Below are 12,987 nucleotides of genomic sequence, written 5' to 3'. Positions count from 1 at the left end.
TTTTATTCCATAAGAAGTGCACAAAATAGAAACATGTACTCATTTGAGCTCCCCACTGTATATATATTAGGGTGGGTCAATTTGTTCGGCCGTGAAAAAACGTGACAGACATATAGAAAATCGGAATCTACACAAAATTCTAAGAAAATTACCAAAATAATGTATGGGTCTAAAATCAAAACCTAGCTCCCGCTGAGAGACATCAAAATACAAGTTTAAGAAATTTCACTGTCCAACAAATTGAGACTTTTTGATTGGAACAGAATAGCGACCATATAATTCTGAAAGGGCATGTTGAGTAGATAATTTTTGTAGAATATACTTATAGTCCAGATGGTCAGAATTTTTTTAAAGTGGGCCATAGTTTTAATTTTTTGATCGAATGGTGTTCCGATAGCTTCTTCTATAAATATATAAAAATTACTGCAAGAAGTTACAATTCTAAAAACAAATCTTTCAAAATTTTTAACTTGACCAATGAAAATAAAGGTTACGGAATAAAATATTTGTTATTTAGCTGGCGAAATATTAGAGGAATCGCAATTAATAATGAATGTGATGGAGAATGTGATTTTAAAACGGTCGTCGAAAGTGATATTGAGGATGACATTTATAATGATTACATTGAAATAGATGAAGGCGATGATCCTAAAATATATGCATATAAATGATGTTATTAACCTCGTACGTAAGTGTTACAAAATATTTTATAAATCGAATGATAAACACAAATATTGCAAACTAACGTTTTGTTGCAAGAAAAGCATGGAGTTCTTCTTATAAATGATTTTGAACATCGTTGAACATCTTTGTCTAACATGATAATAAACTTTTTGCGTATTTATTAATGCGTCAATCATGCACTGCCCGACTTTAAATTAGCCACATTCACTGACAATGATATCAAACTTTGGACAGATTCCCTTTATTGTGTAATTCCCCAAGACCACTTTATTAAGCAAGGATTCGGCAACGTTGATAGAGCTTGATGTGTAATAAAATTTGTTATAAATAATTTAGAAATATTTTAAATTTAATTAATTTACTAAAGAATTAGTTACTTAATTTAAAACCCGAATTAATGAACGACATAGAAAGTTCTTAATACGTTTATATTGTATTTGAATTCAGGATCATGTCCAACTAGCTCAATTTTTTTAAAGCATAGCTCCAAACGGAATATTTCTGTTAAAAATTTAATGATGGACTTTGTTTTCGAATGTTTTCTAACATTATCAATACTTGAATTGTTAAGTTTAACGTTATTTTTTGATTTTCTTTAACAATAAAATATTAAAAAACCGACATAAAAACTTCATTCTTTACTTTTTTAAAAAATTTAAATTATTCGAATAATTCGATTAATTTTAAACGTGTGATCGAATTATTCGAACAAGTTAAAACCTCTTATTCGAATTATTCGTTTTATTCGAACAAGAGAAATAACGAAAAATTATTTCATTCCTACATTATCAAACGTTCCGAGATTTATCACTATGGTTTATCATTCCTATTCGGCTAAATTTTCCGGGAATTCCAGGGAATATTTTCGTTTGAAAGCTTCTGTATTTGTAGGGTACAAATGGATCCTTAGGGTTTTATAACCTCATGATTATCGGCCTGTATCGCCTTCTGGGATTATTGAAAAGCTCTTATTAATTAATACCTATTTTGAATTAATTGTTTAAGAAGGAGGAAGGTCAGTTTCGAACCAATACAATTCTATAGTCCTAAAACATATCTGCATGAATTCGTATATTATAAATGACGATTTCCATGGGTCCAGCAATAAATTTCTATGCAAAATTTCTTGAACGAATTGAATCGAATACTTGTCACAACAAATACAAATTTAAACAATAGTTGGTACTTAGTTATCTTTTGCTACCATTTTTTTGTTGAATTTGTTTGTATATGATTTTGTTCTTGTTGCCAATGTTGTAAATAAAAAAGCAAAAAAAAAAACTACAACAACTTTGTAAATTGTGAAGTAGTATGAGAGTTTTTGTATGTGTTAGTGTGTGGTGGTATTTGATGGTTGTGCCTTTGACTTTTTATTCCTCATGACTACACATATCTTTCAGTTGGGGAATTTATCCAATGTGTTATTTTTTGTTTTATTTTCGTTATTTTTTTTTCATACTTTTATACGCAGAGATACGAATATATGAGGGGATTCATTCAATGTATGTTTTTTTTTGTTGTTGTTGTTGTTATTTTCGAGGTTATCACGTTGCTTGGCATACAACGAAATATTTTTGTAAAAGAAAGAAATAAATAAAAATTCAAAGAAAAGGAGATGTTGTTCTTGTTGCTGCTACTGTTGATGTTATTTTTTTTATCTTTACGCAGAAATTAAATTAAGGCATATATCCCTACTATCATCATTACATACATACATGGATGTGTTTTATGTACATCTATCTGCTCTACTACAACATTCACACAGATGGGCCCATATACATATATTTTGTATATTTTACTACCCCAGTTGGTATTTATATTTGATAGTGCCTGTGTTTGTAGTTCAACACAAGTCTTTTAAACATGACTGATTTGAATTTTTGATATTTTTCTTTTTTTTTGCTTATTTTTTTGATTCGTTTTTCTTATATTTATTTTAGCATTTTCTTTTTTATTTTAGTAGAAAATATTTAGGCTTCTAACAGAATGTCTAAACTAAAAGTTGCTAGACTACACAATTTGGTATTTTACACGTTGCGTGTTGTAGAAACGTGAAAAAATTATTCATAAATAGTTTTAGTATTCATAGAATTTAACGTGTTGTTTTTTTATTAAAGTATTTATTTATTAAGATTCTATATATATGGATCATTCGGATTTTCCTTAATGTTTCATATATCTTTGGATTTTAGTTGTATTTAAGAAACTTTTACTAATTTTGTTTCAGAAATTTCTAATTTAATAAAAATATTTTTAGGTATAAAATTAAAAATAATTTTTTTTTATTGTTTTAAATATCAATTCAAGTGAACAAATTTTTTTTTTCTATATTTTAGTGAAAACAATTTGAAGACATTTTTATGTGAAAAAACTAAGTTTTGGTTAAAAAATATTTTTCCTGATTTTAACACATTGTAGGTTCGACTTACAATGACTTTACAGTGGCGCCTGTAGTACATGTGATGTTGCAAAAATCATGAATTTCATGTGGCCTTAAAAATATTGAATAAAGCAATTTTACAGGAAATTGTCCAACAATTTCAAATATGCTATCATTAATACACACAGATTTTTTGTTCATAAGATATAGCCCTTCAAAATTGACTTTCATTGTTAAAAAAGCCGACTATTTTTAGGTAATTTGGTCCGTTTTTAGATACAATATGTTGAAAACTAGGTAACTGATCGTCATACGCCATAAACACGTTATAAGTTGTTTATGGTGATAAACTAGTTTGAGAAACATGTTTATCCATACAAAACAAAAACCGGTTTGTAACTAGCTTTTGAGATAAACTAGTTACAAACAATGAGTTTTTGCTAATGCAACTCTGTTTTTCAAAATTTTTCTGGCAACGCTGGTAACATTTGCACAAAAATAAAAAACCGTTATCTTTTAAAAATAGCCAAACTGTAAGAAAAAGTTTAAAAAATGTATTAAAAAGTGTTTTTTATATAATATGGACAACGAAAATAATAGGTATGTTTATATGTACATATATAAGTACGTGCAGCAACGTTTTTTTCTTAACAACGTCCATATTTTTATTAAATTTTTTTATATTGAAGCCAGCTGTTTTATGACTTGTCAAAAATAAACCACTTAACTGTCTAAAATGCTGATGTAAACGGTATTGTTTATGAAAGTAGCTTATGCTCATAAACTAGTTTGAAAATTACAATTGTAAATGTACTATAACTATCCATTTTTTGAGTATTTCTCATATATAAATTTTTATATTTGACATATTTTCAAAATAAGTTATTTGCTTATTCCTTTACCTAATGCAACAATTTCTAGCTGCTTGCCCCATTTTTTGCTGGATGTTAAAATTTTAAAAAATACATGGTTCCAAAAATTTTTTTTCATGCATTTTTTTTTTTTGGCAATTTATGACATATAACCGTGAAAGCCCATTAAATTTACCTTCCTTTATGGATTGTGAACAATATTTTACAAAACATTTAAAAAAAAAATTTCTTCTAGAAAAATAAATTAAAAAAATGTATCTTTTCTGGAATAATTTTAATTTTGAAAGCATTTTAAAAGAAATATAAAAAAGCTAAAATTTTAAAAAAATATTTTATTTTTTAATTTCAACTTTGCTAACCCATTCAAACACTCATTTCATTGATTGATCAATTGCCTATCATATGTTTTGTTAAATTTGTGATTTCTTATTTGGTTCAAAAGTTATGATATTTGCAACGATATATTTCATTAGATATCCATACTGTCTATATTAAAAACATAGTAATCCAGATAAAAATCAAAAACTGAGGTTTTTGCGTATATCTCATATTTGTGTTTTTTGAGATTTTAACTAGCAGATATATTAATCAGGTATGTAAGTTATTTGAAGGCTACGGACTACGGAAAGTTGATTTCAACATACACACGGACACGGCAAAATTTATATACTTTGTGGGGCCACTAATAAAAAATTTGGAAATTACAAATGGCCATAGACCCATAACTGACCACTTCTTCCATTCTTCCTTAAATCACTCGATCTAATCCCATGGCTCCCATATAATCATCCACAAAAAAAATGTGCATTGTAACCATAGCTGTTAATTTTGGGATTTTTTAGTTTTTAGGCTATAATATCCATACCAGGGGCGGGGTTATCGGAACGCTTTACAAAATAATTAAGAATATATTGGGTCATGTAAAATGGGTTACTATATTTTGATATCGAGTATGCGATTTGAGAATTTTTGCACTAAAGTTGAATTTTACATAAAAAAAGGCGTTCTTTGAATGGACGCCTCGGTATTAAAAATTTTAAATTTTTTTTTTAATTTAAACGGAATTATATAATTCCATGATTTTTCATAGACCCCATACAAATTTTTTCCCGAAAAATGGTTCTATGGTCTATAAATGCCTACAGAATTGCAGTATTCACACAAAATTCAGCAAAAATAAGTTTCGTGCTAAAAGATATTGATATCGCGTTAAAATATTTTATGACAATCGAATCACAATAGGTCATAGCTCCCATATAAGTCCCACAATCCAGAAATATATTAACGCATATAAACATTAATATCGATAAAAAAAACCACAGAAATTAGTTTCAAGTAGAAAGAAATCATTCTGCTTGATTTTGTAACTATGGGTTCATAATTATGTACAAGGCTCATATCAGGAAAATTCATTAATTGCGAATATATATTAAAATTTTATGATTCCATATGCAAAATTTTTGGAAAATAATCTAAAATAATCAAAAGTAATCTTTGAAAATAGTCGTTTATTTTTTGATTACTTTTGATTATTTTCTCGCAATCGCAAATAATCTTGATTATTATTTGATTATTTGTAATCGTAATCAATTAGTAATCGTGCGAATCTGAATATAATCGTAATTTAATCACTACTTCACCTTTCCTAACCTAATTACTAATTATTATGATTAGTAATCATTATTTAACAGCTATGATTGTAACAGAAAAATATGTCGATAAGGGGCTGACCATCTATACTTTCTTAATTGTTTTTACATATCCCCAAAAAGAACCAATGCCTAAAAATTCAAGCACTTGAATTATTTGTTGGAATTTGACTTGAATGCAAATAAAAGTATGTTTAAACTTTGAAAATATTAAATATTTTCCAACCAAAAGACATATGTCTTGAATTTATGTTTCCTTTTACTGGATAATGCTATTGATTTAAAGTGAAACAAAACTATAATTCAAGGCTTGAATTATACTAGCTTTGAGTTTGAATTCCAGTAAAAATGCTTTTGGCATTTCTTTTTTAATTTAAAAAAAATGTTCTCAAACATATTACATTAAGTTGAATTCAAGTGTAATTCAAGGCTTGAATTATAGTCGAGCAAGTTGTATTACACTTTATTTCAATAGCATTCTCCAGTAGAAATGAAACATAAATTCAAGCCATATGCTTTTTGTTCATAAAATGTTTAATTTTACAAGTTTAAAATATAATTACATTTGCATTCAAGTCAAATTCCAAAAAAAATTTTCATGTGCTTGATTTTTTGTGAATATTGTTAAATTACTTCATGTTCTTAATATTTAATACTCAGCAATCTCAAACCAAAAGACACACATATGACTTGAATTTGTGTTTCCTTTTGCTGGAGAATGCTATTGAATTTAAAGTGTAACAAAACTATAGTTCAAGGCTTGAATTATACTAGCTTTGAGCTTGAATTCCAGTAAAAATGCTTTTAGGATTTCTTTTTTAATTTAAAAAAAAATGTTCTCAAACAAATTACGTTAAGTTGAATTCAAGTGTAATTCAAGGCTTGAAGTCGAGCGAGTTGTATTACACTTTATTTCAATAGCTTTCTCCAGTAGAAATGAAACATAAATTCAAGCCATATGTTTTTTGTTCGTAAAATGTTTAATTTTACAAGTTTAAAACATAATTACATCCAATAATGTTTGCAAGTACTTGATTTTTTGTGAATATTGTTAAATTACTTCATGTTCTTAATATTTAATACTCAACAATCTGCTGTATTATAAACTCACTTAAAAATTTTTGCAATTCTTATTGCATAAATAACAACAAACTATAAATTAAGTATCTGCACAAACAATAAATTACATATGTATTTGCACAACTTACCTGTTTGATACTGCACAATGCGCCACTCATATGGGGAAAATCTCGAGACAAAGAATAAAACAATGCTGACACCAATGTAGCTGAATATCACGCTGACCTAAAATTACAGCCAACGAATAAATAAAAAAACAAACAAAGAACGTATTAACTTAACATTTCATATGGACATGTGGTTAAATAAATTACAAGAAATTTTACGAAAGAGAGTAAACAAAATAATACACAATCATACTTAAATAATAAAGAAAATCACAGTATACAGACAGTACAGAGGAGGCAGTCAGTGGTATATAATAATTTGTCCCAATTGGCCAGATGATGTTATTACTCTTCATCTTCTTCATGTTTCTACACGACACAACACAAGCTTATTGTGTCTTATTTTATAAATACACAAAAAAGTAGCCTTTGTCTGCTCATTAAGATCATTTTTACTTTTTTAAGTAAATTACGTCTTATAGAAAGAAGCTGGTTGAAAAATTTACCTGAATTAAATCATCAAACACATACATATATTCTGTAGCAACCCAGCAGTTAAGCCAGTAGTCAATGTATCCCTTATAGACAGTAATTGTCACTAATGTCTTATCACTTGGCTGACACCAATTTATATATTTTGGGTCATTTGCAATGTATGTGCTCTTTGTAGTGCAGAGAGAAGACAATGGTTTACTTTATACATCCCAGGCAATCTAGCGTGAAGACAATTGCCACTTAAGTGTCTCTAAGTAATCTAGAGTGTAGTCATTTCAAACATTTTGTGAGTAATTGGTTCTTTTGTTTTATACAAATTGTGTTGATATAATTCTCATACAGTTTATTTTTATTGATATCCCATTTAATATAGCGTGAAGTCAATAGTCACTTTAGTGTCTCTTAGTAACCTAAGGTGAAGTCACTTTAAACTTTTATCTTTTCTACTGCACTTTAGAAAATAGTTATTTTACCCACCAGAAGAAACCTATTGGAGAGTTGTCGGAGGAAGGTTCTTTACGTGTTAAAATAACTATTTATGCAGCTGATCAAATAACCTAGTAGGTACCTATTAAGTATGTGATCAAAAAGGGTCAATTGACCCCCTGCTTAGGACATGTAAGTGTTAAAATAACTATTCACGTAGCTAGTTCTTTAACTAGTTCCAACACTAAATGATGGGTAAAATCACTAGTTCGGGACTGTTTCCTTGAACTGTTGGGAATGTATAGATACTACAACAACATTATTAAAATTTACTTATACTTGTATACAGTCATGTGGGTAGGTGTGTTAGTTAATCTACAAAGACACAATTTTTCAAACAAAGGCGAGCACATACTCGTGTTGTTAAGTATACAGTTTCCATAAATGCCAGAATTTGTTTTGCAAATTTTCTTAAAACATGAATACAAACATATACATTTTCAAACAAACTTTTCTGTATAAAAACTCATGTAAATGTATAACTAAAGTCTAGTATACATACACATGCACATGTGTGTGTGTGTGTGCAACATATGCCTGATTTTTGGGGGATATAATCAAGTCATGTATATGTGAGTAAAATACTTACAAGGCCACGAAAAATCTACAACACACACAAAAAAAAACAAGTATATTGTTGGGAAATGCGAAAAAAAGTAAGTGTAACATGAAACAAAATTGTTCATTTAATTTATGTCAAATTACTTGTTGTTACTTTATCTACTGTTAAATGTTTTGTTATTAGCTGTTAACGTCATCTCCCCTAGCTGTCTGCCATAGAACAACCAAAAAAAAAAAAACATTCAAAAAATATCCATAATAATGAAAAACGAGGAAAGAACACACAAGAAGCCATAAACGTATACAAGTGTAAAAAAGTAAGTAAGTTTAGGCGTAACCCAGCAGTTCTAGGAGACTGTGCCAAACTAGTGACAACTAGTTACATAACTAGCTACGTGGCTAGTTATTTTACCATGTGTATGTCCATTTTGATTACAATGAGACTGCTTGATAACTGATCAACTCTTTGGATTCCCATCCCATTACATAGAGTTAATTACTTTACTAGCTACCTAACTGGTTACTTACCAGTTAAAAAAACATCTCATAGACGTTCCTCCGACAACTCTCCAATAAATTATTTTTGGTGTGTAATATAACTACATACTTTCTAAAGTGTACAAAATAAACGTTCAAAGTGGCTACACTCTAGATTACTTAGAGACACTTAAGTGACAATTGTCTACACAATAGATTCCCTGGGATGTACAAAATAACCGATTGACTTTTATCTGCACTACACAGATCACATACGTGTCAAATGAGCCAAAATATATAAATTGGAGGTAGCCAAGGAGTCAGAAATTAGTGACAATTACTGACTGTAGGGGATACATTGACTACTTGCTTAACTGCTGGGTTGTTATTTAAATGTGTAAGTTTAGGCGTAATTGTGTTTATTCACAATGTTAAGGTACATATCAAATGTCTTTTTATTTGCGTATGTGTGCTAGTGATAAAGGTAGACTTTCAGCTGACAAGCATTATTCATATGTTGAGAGATGCGAGGGTTGTATCAAAGTGAGGATAAGCAAGGTCAAATAGCAACAAGTTTATCAGTATATTGCATGAAAATTAGAAGAATTAGTGAAATGGTCCCAAAAAAATATACTAAATCGAAAAGTCATTAAAGCTTTATCAAGACATATCATTCTTCGTGATTTCGGTGTAAACTACAGCAGCCGCGGATACAGGGGGCAGAAAAACAGAAACATTTTAATTTAAACAAGCTATATTCGGCTGTGCCAAATCTTATGTACCTTTCACCAAATTATACTTTAAAATAAAAATTTTAAATATTTTTAGGTAAACAAAATTTAAAACACATTTTTTTTTTAAATTTTTATACCCTTCACTTTCGTGAGAAGGGTAAATATAAGTTTGTCATTCCGTTTGTAATTTCTACATTTCCGACCCTATAAAGTATATATATTCTGGATCCTTATAGATAGAGGAGTCGATTAAGCCATGTCCGTCTGTCTGTCTGTTGAAATCAATTTTCTGAAGACCCCAGATATCTTCGGGATCCAAATCTTCAATAATTCTGTCAGACATGCTTTCGAGAAGTTTACTATTTAAAATCAGCAAAATCGGTCCACAAATGGCTGAGATATGAGGAAAAAACCAGAACAACCTCGATTTTTTACCTATATCTGGATTACTAAGACATTAATATAGACAATATGTATATCTAATGATATATATTTCAAAGACATTTGCAACGACGTATATAAGACCATAGTAAGTTGGACCTACAATGGGTCAAAATCGGAAAAAATATTTTTTAACCCGAATTTTTTTTTCACAAAAAAAAATTTTAAAAACCAAAAAAAAAATTTAAATTTAAAAAAAAAAATTTTAAATTTAAAAAAAAAAATTTAATTTTTTTTTCCAAAAAATGAAAAAACAACTGGAAAAAAAAATGTTGTTTACCTAAAAATAATTAAAATTTTAAAGTATAATTTGGTGAAGGGTATATAAGATTTGGCAGAGTCGAATATACCACTCTTACTTGTTTATTAAAATTTTGTTTTATTTTTAATTTTTTAATTTATTAGTGAAAGAAATTTTATAAGAATCTTTTTTTTTTAAATTTTCCAGGGTAGAAGTTGTCTAAAATTTTAGTTTCATTGAATTTAATTTCATTAAATTCATTGATATTCTTTGAATTATTACAAATTAATTATAATAAAAAAATTAACTTAGGCCTAAATTAAAATTTACTTTCAAATTAAATTTTCCAAATTTTCACCCATTGTAGGTCCGACTTATAAAGAGTTATATACGACGTTCCAAATGTCTTTGAAATATCTATCATTAGATATCCATATTGTCTATATTAATGACTTAGTAATCCAGTTATAGATAAAAAATAGGTAAGAAATCGAGGTTGTCCTGTGTTTTTCCTTAAACCGGGACATCCTGGCTATAGACGGAATGTGTTTCGAACCTAATTGTAGAGTCAAGTGCAGTAAGACGTCGGATGTAAAAGCATCTCTTAGGAGCCGGAACACATTCATTGGAAAGTGTTTTAGTGAATGCTATTCCTAAAGCTTGGAGGAGTTCTCACTTCCCTGCAGATAAAAAATCACCATTCAGCAGTAAGGGAAGTGTTAAAAATATTCATGGGCTAACGACTGAGGAAAAGTGCCAATGATTGTTCTTCTAAGTATTAATTGAGTTTAGGAGAAATCTGGTGTACAGAGGACGTGTGGAAAAATTTAATATTGCTTTAAACGGTATCCAGAGATATCAGAAATTCCGAAATGAACTAGTTCTTTCTTCGGATTATTAAATTATTGAGACGCTATTATAACACGATTTCTTAGTATTAAGAATGCAAAGAATATTATTTGTATTTATGTTCCAAATGGAATTTTTTCTGAATCCCTTTGATAAATTATCTTTTGTGGTTTACACCATTCTTTTGGCATTTAGTTATCTTTGAACAATAGCTCAATATCTTGCTTTGAGCTGAGTTCCAAGTAGTTTGGAGATTTTGTCACTCCTTTAGAAAAACTTGTTAGTGTTAAGTATTATACAAATCAAAATATACATTTGCTGAATTCACAACATTTTGTATTGTGTATCTTGTATTAAATACACTTTTTTTTTATTAGTTTGTGAACAGCCATTGTATATTGTATGAATATTTTTGAAAGAGTAGTATGTATAACATGTAGTCCGACTCTCAATTCTTTCAAATTACTCTCTCACATATTCAGGTACTATGTGACAAAGTTTTGAAGTACTAACAAGATTTTTTATTGAAAGAATAGTTAAAAGGATAAACGTTTGTAAAGGTTTTTTGAAATCGTTCAGAGAAGTTCAGGACAAGTTTGAATGTCGTGAAGATATGTACCTATAAGAAATTTGAATGCTTCTTTAGAATATCGAAATTTCCCCAAAATATATTAAACAGACGTCCTTCACATGTCGGAAAGGGATTTGATTCCTTCATCTCATACACTCTAGATAGATTCGCTAGGCCATGCAAGGAAGGACTGATAGAGCAGGGCAAAGAAAGAGAAGATTTTCTACCGTTTTCTCCTCGTCTTCATCATGACAACTTCGAACGAAGTCATTGTAAGGAGTTTTCAATCCCCTGCATATACGCCAACTAAGCAGTGTCCTGTAAGGACGGCTATCAAAATTCATAACCAGACCCGTGAAACCCCCGTAAGGGACTTTAACCTATAATGGTCGTAAACGGGCCATGTAAGCTTCAATACCGAGCAATTTGTCAAACTAGACCATCTGAGCTGAGCATACTCAAAACATTTACACAATATGATTGATTTACAACAGGAGAGCGGTAAAAAGACCAAAGTATCGATCTCGTCGACATGCAGATATAAGCCTTTTTTCCCAGATCATCCAGAAAGATTCGTGTAATTTAGAATAGTGTAAATCTATATTTTCTGACTGTTGGGAACTAATAAGTCATTTAGTTTAAAAAATGTATGAAAAGAATCAGTAGAAATTTCTATTGCCACATTTCTTAAATGAAGAATAATACTGGGAAATCGAGAAAATTTGAAATCTCAATAAAAAAAAACTAACAGTATGGAAAATAATTGAAGCTAAGGATTCACAATAGAACTGATTGGTATTTTCCAGCACTTCCGACTAAAATTACTTCTCTTTCACTTCATTGGAAGTCCTTTTTTGGTCATAATCAAAAATTTTGGGTAAAATTAAAAAGATGTGAATGTTAAAAGGAAGTGCTAAAAACAATTCGCCTTAGTCAAACTCAATATTCACAATTTAATTCTTGTTGATTTCTTCTTCGTTAATAACTGTCATTGATGTTGTGCCCTTGTGATATATGGCTTTTAGTGCTCAAGTAGCAAAGCACACACAGTGTAACAAAACCATAGCAATTATTCTGCCATCTAACAACTTTCGAGTATCAGTTTATGTTTGTATTTATAAGTGAGAGTTTGTTTATGCATATATGTATTGAGACATGCACTGTTAGTTGTTGTAGTTGTAAGGCAGATTTCTGTATTTGTATTTGTAATTAGCTTAAAACGCAAATCACGGTGTGTTTACTTGTTACAGCGAATAAGGCGAATAAGGATACGTACATACACACACACATACACAATAAATCTCTCTCTTTCCCTCTCTGTATCTGTGTCTAACTGTGTTTATTTGTCTAAGTATGCGTG

At 29.3% G+C, this 12,987-nt stretch overlaps 1 protein-coding gene across 3 annotated transcripts in view; it reads right to left on the bottom strand.

The window, feature by feature from the left end:
• The window catches only part of GluRIB (Glutamate receptor IB), a 153,735-nt gene that overhangs the window by 32,628 nt on the left and 108,120 nt on the right, over window positions 1-12,987 (bottom strand). For all 3 annotated transcript variants that reach the window (XM_065503486.1, XM_065503484.1, XM_065503485.1), the window contains one exon: window positions 6,794-6,890. In XM_065503486.1, the coding sequence (XP_065359558.1) occupies window positions 6,794-6,890 (97 nt within the window). The remainder of the gene's footprint in view (window positions 1-6,793; window positions 6,891-12,987) is intronic.

Source organism: Calliphora vicina, chromosome 3 (genome assembly GCF_958450345.1).
Source record: "Calliphora vicina chromosome 3, idCalVici1.1, whole genome shotgun sequence".
In the NCBI taxonomy this organism is placed as follows: Eukaryota; Metazoa; Arthropoda; class Insecta; order Diptera; family Calliphoridae; genus Calliphora; species Calliphora vicina.
This window is presented reverse-complemented; position numbering and strand designations above follow the sequence as displayed.